Consider the following 20,273-nt stretch of genomic DNA (forward strand, 5'->3'; position numbering starts at 1 on the left):
ATCTTCTCGAGGCTCCATAGAGTCTGGAGCACTGCCCATGTTTCTGAGAATGCACTGAGACAATGAATATATCGTTGTTGGCCTAGTTCAGAGACATCCTCTGTGCGTCCACGGAGACTGATGCTTCTCCACAGCCACAGGTACCAGCCCTAACGCCAGGACTAAAACACCGTTGTAACTTAGTTGATAGGATCCAGCAAGGAATAAAGCTTTATGACCGAGAGAATGAGATGTCCTCTTAAATGCCTCATCCACCGGACCCAACCTAGTTCTGGGAGGCTCGGTCCACAATGCTTATGCCGCAAGGACGACCACAAATACAAACTTTGGCTGGCTTTGTTTTTGATCTGGGACAGCTTTGAAGCATTTGCTATATCCTCCTAGTGATTGGCTCCCATTATATCGCAAGGATTGATCTCAACAGGTACTGTTTGGAGCCTCAAAACCGACATCGCCACGATAGCCCACCTGGCACCGCTGGTTACACTCGTGTTTAGAAGTGGATCAGATTTTGAGAGCAATGGATACGGTAAGTTACCGGTACCTGCTTGCCTACCTTCTTAGCGCCCAGTCATATCTCCGCAGTTGGTGTTTGGACTAGGTTCAGGATATCTATTTTACCCCCGGCTCCAGCGCAACCTACCACTCTCGCTGCTGCACTTCCAAACTGTACATATTTATTGTTGAGCAAAGAAGTCTCATCGACACCGAGCGCAGTTTCATCAGTTCGGCCTCTTCCGGATCGCTGGTCTTGTCATTCCATCCGGCGTTTCAGATTGAGGCCTCATTTCATTAGGGCCACACTGCCAGGAACCCCCAATTAACAGGCACGACAGCCGTGCTTTGCCTTTATTGGAGACGTGGGCCCAGTCAGTTTGTGCTACAGAAATGAGTTAATTTTATTAGATTGCAACAAGGCTGTGGTCTAGAGCTGGTATATGAGATTGCGGTCTTCTACTTAAACCGTCTTCCTCGCCCACCCTTCTTGCTAGGGATATCCCATCCAATTGCCTCGATCTGAGATCCAGGCGTCCATTCATTGATATATCTTCCGTTCTGGCTGCACGTCCTTTGTTCATTCCTACTTGCCCAGCGCAGTCTGAGACTGGCGTTTCGTTTTTCTATCTCTATCCCAAGAACTGGGCACCATGAGGTATCAGAATCTCGCATCGATTGCCCTCGCAGCCCTGAGCGCGAGCACCTCCGTTTCTGCGGTCCCTCTTAAGCCTGAGGAAAATGGCCACTGCCCAGCAGGGTATTCGCCGAGCGTATACTACATCACTGTCACTGCGGAGCCCACTCAGGTTGTTGAACCAACTCCCTCGGTCTCCTCAGTCTACTCCGAGTCTTCAGAGTCCTCCTCGACCGTCTCAACCGCCTCAACTACGTCGAGTACTGCAACCTCTTCAACCACGGAAGAAGCAATTCCTACCATAGGCGCCATTGAGACAATCCCAGCTGCCTTTTTCCAGGAGTCTTCTAGCACCGAGTCAACTGAATCTCCTTCTTCAACCCTATCCATCGTAGAATCAGCACCCACCCAAGTTGCTGTCGCCCAACCTACAACCACGACCACAACGACCGAACCCCAGTCCACCTCCACGACAACAGCAGCTACTGCGAACAAGGAAACCACCACATCGGACGCATCCTCCTCCACTAAAAGCGCAGCCGCCACTACTTCCGGAAAAGCCACCTTCTACGGTGGCAATCTTTCCGGCGGAGCCTGCTCGTTCAGCGACTACACCATCCCCTCGCATCTATTCGGAACCGCCTTCTCCGGTAAGGCCTGGGACAACGCCGCAGAATGCGGTGCATGCGTCTCCGTTACTGGCCCCAGCGGTAACTCTATCAAGGCTATGGTATGACCCACCGCCTCACCCAACTCCAAAAGGAACCATATATACTAACAAACCCCCCCCCCCAGATCGTTGACGAATGCCCCGAATGCGCCTCCAGCGACCTCGACCTCTTCGAGTCCGCCTTCACCGAACTCGGCTCCGCATCCACAGGGATTCTCCCCGTCTCATGGACCTTCACGCCCTGCTCAATCACCTCGCCGCTAATCCTCAAAAACAAAGAGGGCACGTCGGCTTACTGGTTCTCGATGCAGGTTGTTAACGCGAATGAAGCCGTGGCTTCGCTTGAGGTTAGCACGGATAACGGATCAACCTGGCAAAAGACTACACGGAGCGAGTATAACTTCTTTGAGAATGATTCGGGGTTTGGTTCCGAGAGCGTGGATGTTAGGGTTACGGGTGCTAGTGGGAGTAGCGTTGTTGTGAAGAACGTGGGGGTTAGTTCTGGGAAGAGCGTTACTGCGGTTGAGAATCTCTGATTCTGAGCTTGATATTCTTTTTAGAATGAGAATGAGAGGTAGGGGTATTCTTCCTTTCTAGGCCTCGCCACATAGCGGGTCATGCTCTTTTTTTGTATTGACTTGGCTGGTTGTTCTTATGGTTCTAATTTTGGTATATGTTCACTTCTATCTCAGAATACTTGATGATCTGCCTATTAGGTGAAAAGTTTACAATATGAGTGCTCTACGGTAGCGAGGTTCAGGAGGAAAATGTAAAAGTAGAAGAAAATAACTGCATTCTGTCAACGCGCTGCAAACTACAAATCAATAGCCTCAGTGCAAATTAACAACTCCCGGACCCTGTTTCGCCAAACCCATCCTTGAATAACGTACAGAAAGAAGCGGAGCGAGGGAAATAATAGCAAAACAAAACAAGCCGAACCATGGTATAGGTAAGGATTAAAGAGGGACGCGATCGTCCACACTGTCACCACTGTATAACGAAACCCAGACCGCGATGACCTAATTGGAGTGGAATCATGGGAAATCGAAATAAAACACGCGTATTCCTTAAAACAAACGAGAGGGGGAAAGCACGCGAAAAAGCTCTGATCTTTCGAAACATATCATGGCACGATATGTATGGCCTTGGAGCGAAGAACCGCAAATGTGTAAGATGAAAAGGACATCTAACGAAAAAGCTTAACCAGGTTTACACCTGGTTTTGGTCAATGTCGAGAGCTTCAAGCTCCTTGGACTCTTCATAATCGTCGAATTCGAGCCCTGCATCGCGACATCGTTGCAGCCACTTCTGTGCAATATCGCCGCGGCGGTTGACCTCTACCTTTAGCTTCGAGTTTTGGGAACTGATTTCGTTTATAGCGTGGCTCGTTGTCATATTGCTCTGCTCCCATCGTTCGCCCATTTGGCGCTTATCTTCATGTAATTGGTTGATGTATTCAATAGCGCGTTGTAGTATCGCGCCCTTGTTCTTGTCGCAGTTTGGTACCAGGCGAGCAATCTGGTTAATACCTTCGTTGATTGCTTCACGGCGCCGGCGTTCAACTGTAACCATGATTAGTGGGGGAACAAAATCAGTAAAAGACGGATGGGCGCGTACCTTCTTTGTGGTTATTCTTGCGGATTTGATGCCATTCAGGTGAGCCAACGGAGGGCTTTTGGCTCATGCTCTGTGCTTCACGGGCGGCATATACTGCAGCGGCAGTGGAGTTGTGGTTGTGAGTAGTCCCGATGCCCTGGCCGATATCGTCTCCAAATGTCAGGCCGTGCGCCAAGTTGTTGTCGAATGTGTTATCTGGAGGCGGGGGATATTTGTTCTGAGGGGTATGAGCAGCAAGCGCCGCTTTGGCAGTAGTAAGGGCATTCTCATCCGTAATCCCATTTTGGGTTCCGACATGCTGAAGGATTTGTTGATCAATATTAAGCTCTGACGCTGCGTTTGGCAGGCCATGATCATAAGAACCAAGCGCGCTGTGTGTGAAGTTTTGGGTATCCGCGCCGGGGATACTGCCATTACTTCCATGAGAAGACCGGTTCAGGCGTTGCGAGTCTGGACCGCCACTATCAGTGCTCTCACGCTTACGCTTCACCATGTTGCCTTCTGAGGCGCCGAGTTGCTGTGTATCAGCCATGGTGAGTAGTCTAGAAGGATACATGTTAGTCATGGTCAACAAATGTGGATTCGCAGCCCATACCAACTACAAGCGGTATTATTCAGATGAGGTTCTGTGGCAGATATGAAATGCCACTGGTCTGCAGAAGATTGTTAGCGGAATGTACAGGGCACCCTTAAATAATTGTGCAGTAACAAATCAGAAATAATGAAAAGACAAATAAACAAATAAAGAAAAAAACAAAAAACATAGGTTAGAACAAGAACATATATGTCAGGCTGGGTTATGTCTGTATTCCATTATGGGAATGTTGGGCTGTTGTGAACAAGCACAATGATTTGCGAATAGACGCGTTCTGTTGTGCCAACTTGGCTGACTGACGCGCCGAGCTCACACCACCATATTAATAGTACTCTGCGACAAGCCAATACAGCAAGCAAAGGTGATTCATAAATCTCAGATTTACTGAAAGCACAGGAAAATATTATATGTGCAGAACAGAGAAATACACAACAACCCAGACACAGAGGTGTGTGGGCAGCGCGTCATGACGTCTCAGCGACCGGCGGAACCGCGAGAAAGGACTTCAACCACCACCAAGCCGGTTCGAGGCAGGCAGCAGGGACGACATGACGCCAGTCGCGGAAGGCCAAGTAACGCGATACAGAAGCAGGCTTTGAAGTGGGCCGTGATGGAATAGCAAGCAGAAGGAAAGCAAGAGAGGAGCTGTACCTTGGGATGGTCTATCTATCACCTGACAGCAAGTCACCTGCCACGGACAACAACAAGAGTATCGCGAATCGTATCGCAGACGCGAGAACTCGAGTTTTTAGAACGGACGAAAAATATGTGTTGGAAACGGTCGATTTGAGAATATCAGAATCGCCGAATTTGCACTCGGTCAAAATGAAGAAGCAGCTTTTACCCTCGAAAAAAGGGATACATGGAGGAGTAGAGAGAGGTCGAAGTAGAGCTCACGTGGGCGAGAGAGACTCAAAAGAGGAGAAGCGCTGAGGTGCGGCGGGCGCAACAAGCCGGGTGTGCAATTATAGTCACCTGACGCCGAGATTTCCGGTTCCGTCGTTGCACCTTCAATTTCACCTCTGCTTTGAATTCACCAGGCCGTGGAATACTCTTTATACATGATATGACCAGTCATAGCCTTAAGATGAAATCGCCCATAAAAGCGCATTCCTTGCATGAGCATCCCCAAACGAAAGAAAATGATGTCTGATCCAACCGGTTTGGTTCCCTCCCTCTTCTCGTCGTCGATGTCATGTGCCAAAATCCCGTGCCCCTCCCTCTCTCGAGCGCCTCGTCCCGGATACTGATTGGCTGACGGCACAGCCCAGTCCGGTTGGCGGAGGAGGGGTTCACCCGGGATCACGTGGCGCTCTGCAACCCTCCCTGAGGAGGACCTCAAATATTTGCAATGATGACGGGCCTGTGGTCATCAGTAGCCCCCGCAGGCATCATGCAGTTGAAGATCTTAGCAGTATTTCCTGCAAGGCTCCCACCTCACGGATCAAAATCCCGGCCTTAGACTTTGCGACGCAGGCATCCGCCTATCCTGTTATTGGAGACTACCTGCCGCCTCACACTAGAGTACCTGCTTTGCCTCCTCGCGGGCCGGCCCTCCTCTAGTACACTGGTAAGATGGACCGTGAAGGCATGAGGTTGCACGGTCCATCTCCCTTATCGTTTTCTAGCCGCCGATCATCTACACTCTCTTCATGTCCTATTATCTCGATCCTCTTTCAACCCTGCTCCAGCCCATCAAAAGTACCCTTCCAGCTGAGACCAGATGACCTCGCTGATGGGGCTTCAGAGCATCACTCTCTAGATGTGGCCCTGATAGGCCCAGTTCTCTTCTCGACACTCACCTAGTCGCCAACTCTGTCTCAACTATGTTGAGTTAAAAAGGGCCAGGGACTCTACCCGATGACCCATTTCCTCTATTTCCCCCTTCTTTCGCGTTCCCGCTGCCACCTTTTCCCAAGATATGCTTTCTCCGCCATCCTCCCCAGTGCGACTCCATATTACCCAGTGTCACATGTAATGACTGAACCCACACCCTTCTCAGGCCTTCTCTTCCCCTCACACCAGATGATGGTGAAATCCGATCAATCGTTGTGGGGTTCTGAAGAGTTACATCCGAAGCCTAATCGACAAGATGAGGCCTCTTGAAGAAAACCATCTGATAAGCGCCGTCGATCAGCATGTCCAAAATTTGTCATGGGACAAGCGAAACCCCGCCTAGTCGCTTCCAGACCATCTCTTATACAGAGAAGAGAGGAGCAAATAATTGAGTAGTCGCTAGATGGGTGAACATCCTATTATGATACGACCTTATCAAGCTGAGCAACATTCTCCTTGTTTGGATTGAGATCTCGATATGGCAACGATCCCAGGCATTCATGTACCCCAGCCTTGTCACACGGATGCATGCGAGTCATGTCTCACATGATCGTTTAGTGTTAGGGGGGTGTGGGAGCTAACTACCGCGTCATTAAACCTTAGTTAATGTCTCTTAATGCGAAGGTGGTGTGCTGAAACCTGATAGTTGACTGATAGTCCACTCCGTACGTCATATAAAGGTCTAGAATGCGCCGAGGGGCTGAGCATTCCTTTACTGAGACAAAGCCTACTAATTCGTAATTATCTATCACCGCAATCGAATACAGATATCCAGTTTAGTATTTGCAGCGTAGGAATAGATATCGCGCGTCTGCACGGGTCGGGCTAGAGCTCCGTTTTCCAAATCCGGAGTCCTGGAGTCCTCGGAATTCCAGGGGCTAACCTCCTAGTTGCACCTGCCTAGGCTGCAACAATTGTTCTTCGCGCTCTGTGAAGCAGGTGCATTGGAAAGAACGCTCTAACTTGCTCCTTCCTGCCCTGAACAGGGGTTCTTGCCGACCATAGCACCTTCCTAGAAGTACATGCGATGTTACCCTACGTCCTCGAAGGGCAAGCGCAACTACCTCACAGTATTGCACTTGCCTTGTTTGGTGGTACTATATCGGCTTCGAGGAAGGAGCGGTGGGCCATGGCTTGTTCAGGGTAGGAAAGCACAACCACGACACACGCCTTCCTCCTTGAGAATCCTTGCCACTCCATCGCACCTAGCTTGTCGAGTGGGGAATTTATTGCAGTTGCGTGGGAAGGTGTGACTATCAGCTGGAGGTCAGGGTAAGTGCCACTAAGGATAATCAATAGGAAGGAGCACCTGACATTTAAGTCCGTTCATTAAGATCTAGTACATCAAGTGTGCATACATAACATACACAAATATCACCGGTCTATTTAGACGCTTTAACCAACTGAAAAACCATCTTCGGATCGGTTCTTGTATCCGCAAAACAAACCCCCTCTTCCGCTGCACCAAGCATATCCCAGCATAGAACCTTCACGTCAAACGGGGCCTGCTCCTCCTGCTCATCAGATAACTGATCACTGGCCCTGGGCCGGGGCCGCTGGGAAATAGCAACGATGGTACTGGTTCCCGCGTACCGAGCCACGGAGGGAGTGCCGGCTTCCTCGCCTGCACGGTTCGCGAATACAATGATGATATTCTTTTCTGCGCTATCATCTTCCGTACTGCCATCGGCATTGGTTGTATGAGCCATCTGTTTCCGGATCAGGGGCATGAATCTCTGAACCCAGTAATTGAATGTATCCTGATCCGGTAGTCCAGCGAGAGCGTCAAGCTCTTCGCGACTCAGTAGGGTTAGCCATGCCATAGAGAGAATGACCAGCTGAGATTTCGAATCAAGGACACGATGTGCAAATTCGTAGGCCGTGTATGGGGCTTCAAACCGGTAGGGGTTGATGTCCATGCATATACCGAAAGACGTAGCGATTTCATTTCCGACTTTGCCATCATTGCTTTCAGAGGGGGGGAGGATAGCGGCTTCTCCCTCCGCTCTAGCTCTTAAGGAGACAGCGTTTGCCTCTGGGAACGTGAGTTGATGGAATCCAAGCTCGGAGCTCCCTTCGCTCGCCCATGTTTCGTCGGTGTAGTAGAGGAACGTTTTGCGGTAGTTGACGAGGACGTTGCCTTGTTCGTCGACGACAAGGAGAGAGTTGTAGTACTTCTCTCCAGGCTGCCCGCTGTGACCATTTTCGATCTCCACCTCTGGGTAACCAACACAGACTTTGCACTTCAAGCGTTTGGCAGTTTCACGCGCCCAGGCGGCTGATGGTCCTTGGCCAGACCGTTCAAGGTATGGCTTTATAGCTTCTAGTGAAGGAAAGTTGTAACCTAACATACATCAGCATCCAAGTATTAAGAAAAAAACGGAAAGTTATAATATCAGGGAACTAACCCGTCAGAGCCAGCTCCGGCAAAACCAAGATATCCAACTTCGCCTGCTCAACACCAACTGGAACGCTCGCTGCATCATCAGAAACCCTAATCACGGCATTCCTCAGCAACTCATCAGCCCTCTTAACATTCCCCTCGACATCGCCCAGCCGAGAGGCAATCTGCAGCGTAGCTATCCTCATCTCCCTGCGCTGTGCTCTAGATACAGATGCAGCTGCTACAGATACAGGTGCAGGTGGAGGCCGGACCAAAAGACCGCGGAGAGCTGACGTAGACAACAACCGCGCGTTACCCGGGCCCAGGGATTTCTCCAGTTCTCTAATTCCGCAAGCCTCAGGGCGTTTTAACGTGACTTTACCGCGGCACTGGCTGTGGTACTGGTGCTGGTAGTACTTCCCTGAGAAGCAGTGGCGGAATGAGGCTAAAAGAAGAGTTGAAGGGAGCCGATGTTGGAAAGGTCCAACACGGGCGGCGAGTAAGGGACCAATTTTGTCAGGTGGTGGAGGTTTCCCCTGAAAGTATTCTGGTGGTAACAGAGCTTGTCGTGTTGTATACTTTTGTGTTAAATGAATGCAGGTGACTTTGATGGATGTGGAGAGATTGATGTTGGGTTGGGTCATGTGACTGGGTACGGCTTGTGCTGTATCAGTAGTAAGTAATCTCGACCAGTATTTGTAGAAATTATTGATCCTCTAGTTTGTGTACTCTTACTCCAATGCTCCTTATAATGTGGAAAATATAAAACCTGGCGAAGCTGCACATCACGCTTGAGCTCTGCTTAGTAGTGCCATAAATTCAACGTCCCAAAACTAAGGTATACTCAACATGCTATGTAGGCAAAATAAAAACAAGACATTAAGGTATCCGCCAAACACCACGCGCAATGCAAATAATACATACACCAATCAATGCCAAAATACCAGACATCCATCATAAATATGTGACGTAGTGGTTAGGTAGGTAGGTAGGTGACGCGGGAGAAGTATAAACGACCGCGATGGTAGATACAAAAGAGACGTTTCCCTGCTTATGACAGGAAACGCACACGCACAACGCATGTCACTTCCGTGGCGGCGAGTGCCAAGATGGTTTCTTCGGTGTAAAGTTAAGAGGCTTGTAAGCCAGGCCTTTGCCCCCCGTCATTCTAATTCTTTGTTCTGTTCGGGACATGCTGCGTCCAAGTCCAAGATCGGTATCTGGGGCAAGAGAAACGTCGTAACCACTCATAACGGACTGTTGGGGCGATACGCTGCGGGAAAATGCGGCAGAAGATCCGATACTGCTGTGGGGGCTGTAGGAGGAGCGCCAGGATTCATATGGTGCTGAACCGCCACTCAAAATCCGCGGCCCGCTCCTTAGAGACTCTGCGGCTATACGTGCAGCTGAAAGAAGAAGGTCATCTTCGTCAACTCGATTCGGCTTTCGGGGTTCTTCCTTTTGTTCCGCAGGTTTTCGGGCAGTCATTGACTCAATTTGTTCAAGGATAGGAAGCTTCGGCAGGGGCTTCATGGAAGCGAGGGCCATGGATTTCCGAGGTGGCTGTTCGGATTTCGGTACCTTGGGCGCCTTGAAGGCATTGTCCGTGGGTGGGGTTTCTTGCTCAAGAACTCGTTTTCGACTCGCTGGTGTCGAGACAGTATTCCGACGTTTATCAGCGGTTTCCATCAAGTGATTGATCCAATCATCCGGCCTGCTAGTTTCTTCTGCTTCGTCGTCATTGAGCGCTGCAAACAATTAGTGCGCCGTAACCAGGGTGGCTCTCCAAATCGGGGAGCGCTTACCTGGCTCTTCGTTGATAATCTCCACATCTGGTGTTTCTATTTCGGTACTATCGTGCTGGCCATCGATGAATGGTTTGGAAGGCGCTGTCGCTTCTGCTTTATCTGGAACCGATGGTTTAGAAAACATCGGAGGCGCTGGAATTTCATTGCTAGATAATGAGGAAGCCGGTTGGGGGAATGGCGTCGAGCTTGAAGTTTGTCCGTTTGTGAAAATAGCCGGCTGATCCGTGCTCGTTTTCGCAGCAGGAGGCTTGAAAACACCAAACGGGGGCGTTTTGGTAGTTGAGAATATTGCGCCGGTGTCTACGAAACCGTCAACAAATGTGGACCTTTAAATGAGAGAAATTGCATACCTTGCTTCTCTTCCTCAGAGTCAGATGACAATGAAAAAGGGGTAGTCGGTTGAGCTGGTTGCGCCGGGGGTTGCGGTGGCGAGATTTGCGGCGTACTTGTCTGAGGTTCCTGGGTGGCCGGCTGCATCGGCTTACTGAAACTGAACAATGGCGTAGAAGCCTCGGGAGGCGGGGTCGGTTTGGCAGTATCAAAAATACTTGTAGAAGACTGTCCAGCAGTCGAACCATTAGGTTGATCGGGGTTGACATCAAATAGAGACGGCGCGCCGAATGATGGAGTATTAGAGGTTGTAGGTTTTTGGACATTTTGGAAGGGATTAGATAAAGATGTTTGAGATGCCGGGGGCTGAGCCGCGCTCGGAAATGAGAAAGGTGAGGCAGCCGACGTAGCAGGTGGCTTTTCGCTCTGACTTGTTTGCGCAAATGTTCCTGTATTCGAAAAGAGACTTGAGGGCTGGGCAGGGCTTGCGGGTTTCGGAGGAGTAACAGTCGGCTGGCTAGATTCAGTGCCTTGAGATGAAGAGAATGGGGAGAAAGGCTTCGCGAAAGGATTGAGAGACGGGGAGGGGGCGGTTTCTTCCGAGTTTTTAACGCCAAAAAGGGACCCAAATGGATTGGGCGCGGCAGGAAGTTGAGATTCATTGGGCTTGGGAAAGAAAAGCCCCGAGGTAGGTTTTTGCGCGCTCGCAGCAGTGGGTTCCGAGATGCTCCCAAAAGCCGATGCAGAGCCAGAAGTAGGCGGCTGCTCACGTGTCGCACCAGCAGGGCCCTCACTGGGCTGGAAGATGCCAGTAGGAGAAACTTCGTTGTCGTCTTCGCTCACGAAAAGAGAGTCATCGTTATCGAGGGCCATCTGCCCAATGGGAGCAAGACTAGAATCGCGCTCGGAGAGGAGAGACCTGTCTATCATTCCTAAAGTCGCAGCTTCTTTGACGTTCAGTCCAAGGACAATTGAGACCAAATTTCTGCCTGCACGTTTTGACTCGACGTATTCCTCGGAGAAGGAGTGATCAGAGGACGGTTGGAAGGCTGTTACGTAGATAGGGTCAGTTGAGATCACTGCAATCCTTCGAACGGGAGGTACACAAAGGATGGTTGCGCAATAAATACAACAAAGGAACAAAGAGAGCAAAGAACGGCAGAGCGGATCATATGAGAGAATAACACGTACCGACGGAGTCAACGGGGCGGCTTCCCCAATTGAGATACAGCTCGCCATTAGCATTTTCGGCCAACTCTAGATCTTGCTCTTCACAAAATTGTATCGTTTGGTCGTCGTCATCAAAGCAGAGAATATTCGTCAGCTCGTCAACCGTCCACTCTTCGTTCTTATGCTGCTGAGAGGACGGGTAGCGGCAGTATGCCTTCCAGATGGAACGGATGGCTGTCTGGCGCATGTGGTTAAAGTAAATCTCCGCCACACAGGCCATGAGATATGACACGCCGGGGGAGTTGACTAAGTTAAAGAAACGGGAATAAAATCCCTGTGCAATCGCATTAGGCCGTTTTGCGTCAAGAGTACCCTGATACTCCCAGGTGTTTTGGGCTGCAGCGAAGAGTTCCAACGCTACTCGAACGCGCGGCGCGTTTCTTAACTCGGGCGGCCATTTCTGGACACGGGCTTCCAAGTCGGGTCGCTGATCATGGATCGAAAAGAGGATATAGTAGGCGCGGAACTCGTCCTCGTTAGGAAAGGAGATCCGACCCCTGTTGTCATCGTAGTAATACATCAACGAGAGCATCGTATTATTCAGTTGTTCGCGTTCCTGGTGTCGGTCAAAGGGCTCTTCATTCGCGGGGCTCGAAAGCAAATGAAGAGACATGATATGGAATCTAGCAATTCTCTCAAGACACGTCACAGCGACTTTGACGTCCTCTCCTTGAGTCACTTGTTGCACTGAAAAATCATTTCGTATTGATCGCGTTCGGTCCCAAACGAATTTGTGGATAATCCCCAAGGTTTCCGGTCCGCCGATAACATGCCGCGTTAAGTAGTTCATTGATTGAAGAAGGGTGCCAGGTGTTCGAATGTCAGAGGGAAGTTGCTCATCGTATCCTGCGGCGGACCGTCTGAATCTCTTGAGCATCTTCGCCTCCATATTCTGCAGCGTATTTGTCGAAGGATGGAGGTACTATAGATAATGGTAAATGCGAGTAATCAATAGGGCTGTGTTAAGGTTGCATACCTTTTCACTCTTATCAACCATCTTCTGAACTATGCGCTCGACACGTTCAAACTCAGGACACATGCTTGTACAGGTACCAACGGGGGTAATGGCTTTATTCAGAGATATCGGCTGATTTGGATCGGCCATTTGCCCGGCCTTAATGGCCTGCTCCCGTTGCCTGGCACGGTCGATTTTGAGCTATTTTTGAAGCGTAAGCATTGAGCACAACTGAAAAAATCACAAGTCTTACCTGCTCATATCGGTCATTGTAGTTACCCGTAGCAGAGGTGTCCTCTACAGGGACGTGGTCCCCAGTGGCTCCATTTGTCGGCTGAGGAGCAGGTTGCTTTCGGGGGTCCCTCTTAGCATTAAGAGAAGTATCGCCGCGAGTTGACGGTGCCCCAAACGGTGACGGCGATCCGCGTCCAAAGCCCGAAAATGTCGGTTTCTGTTGCTGTTGTGGGATCGGCGCCGTAGCAAGAGAGGCCGAAGGTTGGGTCTGCTTCAACTGCCCGAAAGGCGAGGATGTCGATTGTGTAGACGCTGTTTGTTGTTCTGGTTTATTAGCGCGCCATGTATTACTTGCGGCGCCGGCACCTCTGGCATTTCCTCGACCAGCTCTTGCTGCAGGAGCTCCTCGCCCGCGGCCTCGACCCCGGGAGTTGGGATCCCGCGGAGCATTGGAGTTGCCACCTCTAGGCTGGAAAGCGGACGCCCCTCTAGGCTGGAAGGACGTCGCTCCTCGAAATGGTCCGCCACGTCCGCGTGCCGTTGAACTCGCTGCTCCGTCCGTCTGGTGAAGCGCAGCGAAGGGGTTTGCCGAACTGGCCATGCTACCGCGAGGGGCGGAGGAGCGGCGTATGAAGCCGAGATCCCCCTAAAAAGTAGTTCAGTGGTATTTTGTCGCTCCAATTCTTCGATTGACTTGGGTTGTTTGAAAGGTCGTGTGTGATATCCGTCCTTATGTCGTTCAACTCGTGGTCTCAAACACTGGGTATAATTATGGTCGATAGAAGAATAATCCTATAATTGCTATCCACCGTGATCGTTGGCAGGCGCATAATGAGAGTCAGTCCATGTCCGTCTAATGTATGATAATATCATGATGGCGCGATTTCAATAGAGAAGCGAAGAGCGGAGGGAGGGTAGGTATGTAGGAGGCGGTGGGACGGATGATGAAGGAGCGCAGAAAACCGGTGATGTCGCTGTACCTTTCTCGAATCTGTTGACTGCCGGAAGGTTACCGTCAACGGACTGTCCGACCTATCGATGTTCGGGTGTTGTAGATCGCGTTCATGCGTTGAGAATGGCAGTCGCGAGCTGTGTTGTTCAACCTTGCGGGTCGACAGGTCGCAACAGAAGGACGCCGGCTTAAACACGAAAATTCGACACGGTTCGATTGACAAGTGTGATCGGCGACCTCGGCGGATCTAAGGGGAGGCGAGGCGATGGGAGAAGACCTCGGGGGAGATTTCAACAGCCGAGGGGAGTTGAAAGAGATCCGGAGTCTCTTTGTCCTGAGAAGTTCCCGCGAATCTTTGGAGAACGTGACTGCGTGAATGACGGACGGGCTTTTGGTAGCTCAAGCGCTCTTGGCGCGCGTCTATATATTAGCCGCTCGAATCAACACTCCAAAAGCAACATACGTTTGAATTCGGAAAGGAAAAGTGAATTCAATGTGTGATTGCTTAGGTGATGTGAAAATTTTATCCAGTTCATAATACGTGGTCTTTTTTTGGCAACCGGAACTTATGTTTTATTCAACTCGTCTTGTGGTTAACTATGTACCAACACTACACTATATACACCACCTGTTCGAATTCCTCAAAAGGGTGTTTCTCGTCCTCGCTCTCGACGAGGAGATCAATGTTATTCAACTTCGCCACAAGCGCCCTCGCTTCAAAATGTATATCGACCAAATCTCAAAATTAATTCCCAAAGCCAGCGACAACAGCAACAACGTCCTGAATAGCATTCCAACCCAGAGCGCCGTCAACCCCCTCGACTTTTGTTTCGTATGTGAATAAGGCAAATATCTAAATGCAAACCAAGAGATCCAAAACGGTAGATATAAATAAACAATAAACAATAACCAAACGTATGTACCCAGAAAGAAAATTCATAAATGTGCAAGTGTAGATGGTGCAAGGTGCATATATGCATTTGTCGGTTCGTAAGAGTATGGGAAATTCCCAATGGCAGGCCGCGGTATTGAAAAGAGGAATCAAAACAGCAAGAGTCAGAAATATGGGATTCGTTCACATGGTTCATGAAGTCGTTCAAAAGAGAAAGTCGTCCAGATAGGCTAATCTGTTCGGATAGAGATACAACCATCGTAACGAGGCGGCGATAAGGTGAGTGGAGTGAGGATCTAAGCCAGTCCTTAGAAGGACTTGGTGAGTGACGACCTCCCTCCTAAAAGGTCCATATGCCTCTCACGGCCCAAGTCTTGAGGCAGGCCGTGGGTGGGAGAAGAGTTCATCGCCAGCGGGTAGTGTATTGGGTTCTGGGTAAGCGTCTGAGAGGGTGCGTATTCCATCGGATTGTAGAGACTAGGCCGGAATGGTGAGTTCCAAGCATCGAAGTGATTGGCCTGCTGCATTGGCATCGTCAGAGTGCGAGAGTGCTCTACCGGAGCGGGAGCAGTGAACGGTGTCTGGGATAGATAATCGAATGTGCTAGCAGGCTCGTTCGGGCTGACCAGGCTAGGCGCTGCAGTTCTCAGCATAGAATGTGATTGGTAGTCATCGGCGTACTCGGCGGATGTCGTAAAGTACGGGCGGGTTTGTCTTGATGGGTCGCCGGAGTTTAAACTGTCATTCATCGGGAACGTTTGGCTTCGGTCGTTGCTCATACTGAAAGATCGTGTCTGCAAGGCTAGAGGGTCGACCGCAGGGAATGAAGGCAAATGTTCTGAGTAGGACGCAGAGCTTAATGGATCCTCCTCGTCCTCGAAGTCCTCAGGCTCAATCTTCTGTTCTGTGTCGCTCACCACGGACTCATTATCCTTAATGTCCTTGGTCGGTGCATCACGGTTGCGAATGTATACCATGGTATCCGCGTCTGTAAGTTTCAATTAGTTCCGCGTCAATAATGATGGGTGATCAAAATAACATACCAACTTCTCCCTGTTCGAATCGCTCTTCTAGTCGCCTGACCTTGAAAATCTCGTTGAGGATCTCCATCTTCTCCTCCATGCTTTCTTCAGGGCGAAGCTGTCTTTTGGAGTCTTGTGCGACTTCCTGCAGCTTTTCTGAAGTGATGTTGAACCTGCCCAGCTTGCGCAGGATGTGGATCAAGAGACGGAGTCGTTCTGTGACGATGTGGAATCAGAATCTTGACGCAACCGGAACAAACACAGGATAACTTACGGTCTTTTTTCAGGTGGTCGGGCTCCTTGTGCTGAACTCCAGCGGGCCACCACTCAGGTTTGGTCTTTTCTGGGTCGCCTTTCTCGCCCGGTGGTGCGCCTGCTCTCGGTCTGCCGCCGTTGTATGGGTGCTTCACTTGCTTGCGAGGTTCAATGAATTTGATGAACGCCTTTGCAATGAGACGACAGTTTATTTGTTGGAAGTGCTTAAGGGCCGTTTCGTAGTACTCTAGGACTTTTTCGGTGTGGCCGATTGCCAGAGCTACCATGTTGTTGGTGGTGGGTGAAGGGATCTGCGGGATAGGCTCGGGAAAGTGTTCGGTAAAAGACATTCCAAGGTTAGGGTCCTGAGCGGAGGCCTTGCGGCGTTTGCCGTGACGGTGGTATGCCGTTGTATCATGAGGATGATGGTATTGAGCCGCTGAGGGACCTAGGGTTCATCATAAGCTAAAGTGACTAGGTGTGAGTACTGGTATCTTCACAGCACATACGACGTATCAGTGGCTTGTTGTATCCTATCTTGGGGCCGATTATCTCAAGGAACTTTTCACGGACATCGGGCGTAAACACAGAGCAGTGCTGCTCCTGGATGGACGGCGACTCGGAGACCTTGATCTTACCCATGTTATCATAGTAGATCAATGCATAGTGAGCGAAAGGAAGGCTGAAGGGGGGGCGTAAGGGAGCTCCCATGGGCTGTGTCAAGCCAGGTTAGTCTCATGATTCGGTGGTCCTTGTAACCGTTACTCACAGAAGCGCTCTCCCAGCCAGCACATCCATCTTGCATAGATGACAAGGACCGTTTCAGTCCCTGTGCTGAAGAAACGGGTGTATTGACAACCATAGTGTAGTCAATAAATCAAAGGCCCTTCGGAAGGTAGCTCGTTACTCAGAGGATGTAGGACAGAAGAATAATGTGTGATCAGTGGTCAAAAGCGTCACAGATCAAGAGAGCAACAGTGCAGGGAGTCGAGCATGTGGAAGATGATGGAATCGATTAGGTAGCGAATGTGGTGGACAAGCCGATGTATTTGTAGTTCTTTCCAAGAGGTGCAGAGCGTACTTTGGGGCGAATTCAGGTCGTGAGGCCCCAATAGTTCGTCGTCAATCGACCTAACCGCGGGAGATATTGTTTGACTGTGTGCTGCAACGCTACCAAACTGGCAACGAAAGCCCAAGTTAGCAGCCGCTTTAGCCTTCGGAGGAGCGTGTAAAGTGCATCGTCAAAGGTAAGCGGTTGGTGAGGGGGAGCGGGAAGCGAAAACATGACGGGTATCAACAGTCGAACACCATTCTAGGCTGGCAACTCCCAACAGACAGTGCAGTCTCCCGCGAGCGTAAACAACAAACGTTTTCCGCCCAACACTCAGCCAAACGGAGGGGAAGATCATCCAGCATCGAAACTGATAAACCAGGACGAGGGACCGGCTGCTTACCAGATGGTGAAGGATGTACCCGGGATGGCAGAGGAACCAAGGGTCGAGGTACGGAGTGATAGTGAAGAGAGCTGCAGGAAACGCAGTATCTACCCGTGTATCACAAACCGGTTTGCGTTGGGGATGCAATGGGGTTGGAAGTGGAGGGGGAATTTCTCTTTGTTGACGGGGAACGGCTGGAGGTAAACGGCAAAGGTGACACGAGGGATGCACTAGGCAGCACACAATATACAGTACACTCTTTGTGCTGCGGTGAATGTGCTGGTGTTCTGGACTCCTTACTGCGTAGTGGCGGAGGAGAGTGAAGATAACTGCGAAGAAGAAACCAATGAGGGAGACTGGGGACCTTATAAAGATCGAAGTGAAGCAGTGTTGGGAAGCAAAAGGACTGGACTGAGCCGTTGACTGGGGAGGAGATGGCTTTTCAGTCTGCGAGATATGGCCGAGTACATGTATGCAGTCCATCGAGATTGCAAGAGAACCGCCAAAAGAACCCACTCTGCACTTCTTCCCCCTCTCTCTCACGACGATTGCTCTCTCTGTCTCTCAGAATAATCGAACCTATCCCCAATCGGGGGTTCCAGCAACATGGATGATCCCTGGGCGCACTTCATGGTCAAAGCCGAAACACAGCTAGAAGGCACCGGTACAATGCATGTCTGCAGTAAAGCCATGCAGTCGGGTGGAAATTTGGAATTGCCTTTTTGGGCTTAGAAAATACAATAAATAATGATTTATGGGCCAGGAAATAAAACTAAATAAAATAAAATAAAAAACGAAAAAATAAATAAAAAATAAAAAAGGCAGTTTCTGGTAAATCCAACAGGCCTTTTGCTCGCACTAGTTTTTGCTTTTTGCAGTCTGGCCTCCATCGCCAACTCGCACTGCGATTTGTAGATCTACGCCCTCGCTGACCACACCATCATCTTCTCCGCACCCAATCGCCCGCAATAGAGCCTGTCCGACCGAGTCCCCAGGCTTTCCAGTTTCCGGTCTTCAGTGGCACTGACCGTGCCCCCCAGCCGGATATCTGGAGATGTTCGGAACGGGCCCGTCCAGAGGCACCGTGGCGTCTCAAGTATGGACAGTTCCAAGGTTGGGGCTGCCGCCTGCCACACCCGCAGCCTGGAAAGTGAGTGTTTCTTGCTTAGCGCCTGGGGCGTGCAACAGAAGGATAATCCCTAATCAACGTTGGCTGCGTCGCAAAGTGATAGATTTGAAATACATTTTCGGCAGTCTTTTCAGCCTGACAAAAGCACTTGCTGGGGGAGCTAGTATAGTGAGGGTTAGTCCGGTCACTAGTTGGCAGTGGAGCACTGGGGCACTGCACTGGAGCTACGGAAGACGATCTAACAGCCTCTCGCTTGAGGATAGTATTCGAGCAGCTCCAGCAGCCTCCAGGGATGGCCGTCCCGGGACCAATTCCATCGCGTTCGGGACTTTTGCTCTTACCGCGATTGGCATGGCTCGATCATTTGACATCGCGGCATGGGCCTGCTCTGGCTGCGAAACGCTCTTGATTTGCACTCGGGAGGATCATTATTATTCTTATTTTGTTTGCTCTTTTGCTGTGCCGCCAAGGCCCCTCCACTTGGTCCGCTGGCGCTGCGGCCTCCCATCAATCATCATAGCACAGTCAGGGCCAGTCTGCGAGTCAGCCCTGGTTTATCTTTCTTTGTCTGTTCTTTGATCGTTTTAATTAATTTTACGAACAGAATCTCCGCGGCGACAACTTGCGACATCCGGGAGGATCTAGTGTACCCTGGTCTTGGGGGCAATCGTAGATGGTTCCTGGCCGGCGATTTTCTGTCGCAGCAGGTTGCGCTTCTCCCGAGTCTCGTCTCACTGTTGTTTCTGTGGGTGCAGATGGTGATACGACCGCATCGTACCCTTTTTTCCTTGTTTTGCGCCAAACCTGTCGGATCTCGGGATTGGGGACCAACAGTCGTACTTCTGCCCTCAGCATGAGTGGCCAGGAGGGTCCGACCCCAAATCGGCGTCTCGGATGGCTTGCATTTCGTACGACCTGTAGTAGAGAAGAGCGACTCGATCACGCACAGGCCCGCATATCTTCAGGGCTATCCCACAGTTTCCCACTGAACCTTCTCGAGTCTCGCAGACTCGAGGAATCAAAGATCCGATCGAGACCAAAACTCACACGTAGCAGCACAAAAGTCTCCCTTCAGAACTTAATGGTGTTTTGGGGTCATGATTCGTGTTCAGCTACATACTGAAAAACTTAACATCGAAAAGGTTCTTGCGGACGCCGAAGTGCGATCGGCTTCAAATTTGGATAAGGATAGAAGGAGCTTAGTGCGTTCATGAGACACGCCAAGTGCTGCATCCCTTTCGTCGCATAGTTGAGAACGGTCTCTCCGAGTCAATGGCGAGCCACTGCCACCACCGTCATCTGAATCCCACCTCGGACACAGACAGCGAAGGCCGATATCACCGCAGGTCTTATCAGACTCCTGCGAGGGTATTATCGACTGGCCGGACCAAGACAACAGCTCGGCTTATCGGGGTTTAATATATTCTCTGCTGGGAAAGTTTGGCCCTTGGAAAAGTTACCAGCAGTCTGGGAACAATCCGTGCGCCGTGGAAGGCGATCCCCGATGGCGCCTCACTAAGATGGCCGGGTCCTGAGGGCTAGGACCCAGCACGAAGGTACGAAGAGCATTGTGCGAATTCGGTCAGGAGTGCGAGGGAAGGTTGAGCTAGATGAAAATCATTATATCATACTTAGTGCTAACGAGTGCAAGGGAAAGGGGATTGGATCAAGCCTTTTGACATTCCGTCATACGGGATCAGCCTCGGAGGATGCCCGGATAAGGAACAGTGACAGTTCCTAGGCGTCATCTCGCTAAGCAGTTTTCGAACTGTCCTCCGGGGCAGTCGTACAAGGGCT

At 50.5% G+C, this 20,273-nt stretch overlaps 5 protein-coding genes across 5 annotated transcripts; 1 reads left to right on the forward strand and 4 right to left on the reverse strand.

Moving 5' to 3' along the window:
• Positions 1–1,148: 1,148 nt before the first annotated feature.
• On the forward strand, positions 1,149–2,338 carry APUU_80140S (putative extracellular cellulase CelA/allergen Asp F7-like; the record flags this gene model as incomplete). The annotated part of the gene is made up of 2 exons (XM_041696387.1): positions 1,149–1,862; positions 1,928–2,338. 2 exons carry the CDS (start codon positions 1,149–1,151, stop codon positions 2,336–2,338), a joined length of 1,125 nt encoding a protein of 374 aa, XP_041562023.1.
• A 673-nt stretch (positions 2,339–3,011) lies between these two features.
• Positions 3,012–3,951, reverse strand: CBF1 (putative HLH DNA binding protein (Penr2); the record flags this gene model as incomplete). The annotated part of the gene is made up of 2 exons (XM_041696388.1): positions 3,012–3,364; positions 3,420–3,951. The coding sequence occupies 2 exons, from the start codon at positions 3,949–3,951 to the stop codon at positions 3,012–3,014; spliced, it is 885 nt and encodes a 294-aa protein (XP_041562024.1).
• A 3,281-nt stretch (positions 3,952–7,232) lies between these two features.
• Positions 7,233–8,877, reverse strand: NTA1 (putative protein N-terminal asparagine amidohydrolase; the record flags this gene model as incomplete). Its single annotated transcript, XM_041696389.1, has 2 exons — positions 7,233–8,194; positions 8,259–8,877. The coding sequence occupies 2 exons, from the start codon at positions 8,875–8,877 to the stop codon at positions 7,233–7,235; spliced, it is 1,581 nt and encodes a 526-aa protein (XP_041562025.1).
• A 439-nt stretch (positions 8,878–9,316) lies between these two features.
• On the reverse strand, positions 9,317–13,391 carry APUU_80143A (putative leucine permease transcriptional regulator (SAC3); the record flags this gene model as incomplete). The annotated part of the gene is made up of 6 exons (XM_041696391.1): positions 9,317–9,981; positions 10,039–10,341; positions 10,392–11,420; positions 11,563–12,523; positions 12,578–12,757; positions 12,810–13,391. The coding sequence occupies 6 exons, from the start codon at positions 13,389–13,391 to the stop codon at positions 9,317–9,319; spliced, it is 3,720 nt and encodes a 1,239-aa protein (XP_041562026.1).
• A 1,551-nt stretch (positions 13,392–14,942) lies between these two features.
• Positions 14,943–16,773, reverse strand: APUU_80144A (uncharacterized protein; the record flags this gene model as incomplete). The annotated part of the gene is made up of 5 exons (XM_041696392.1): positions 14,943–15,622; positions 15,678–15,872; positions 15,931–16,359; positions 16,421–16,625; positions 16,681–16,773. 5 exons carry the CDS (start codon positions 16,771–16,773, stop codon positions 14,943–14,945), a joined length of 1,602 nt encoding a protein of 533 aa, XP_041562027.1.
• Between the last annotated feature and the right edge of the window lie 3,500 nt (positions 16,774–20,273).

The sequence above is a fragment of the Aspergillus puulaauensis genome, chromosome 8 (assembly GCF_016861865.1).
Source record: "Aspergillus puulaauensis MK2 DNA, chromosome 8, nearly complete sequence".
In the NCBI taxonomy this organism is placed as follows: domain Eukaryota; kingdom Fungi; phylum Ascomycota; class Eurotiomycetes; order Eurotiales; family Aspergillaceae; genus Aspergillus; species Aspergillus puulaauensis.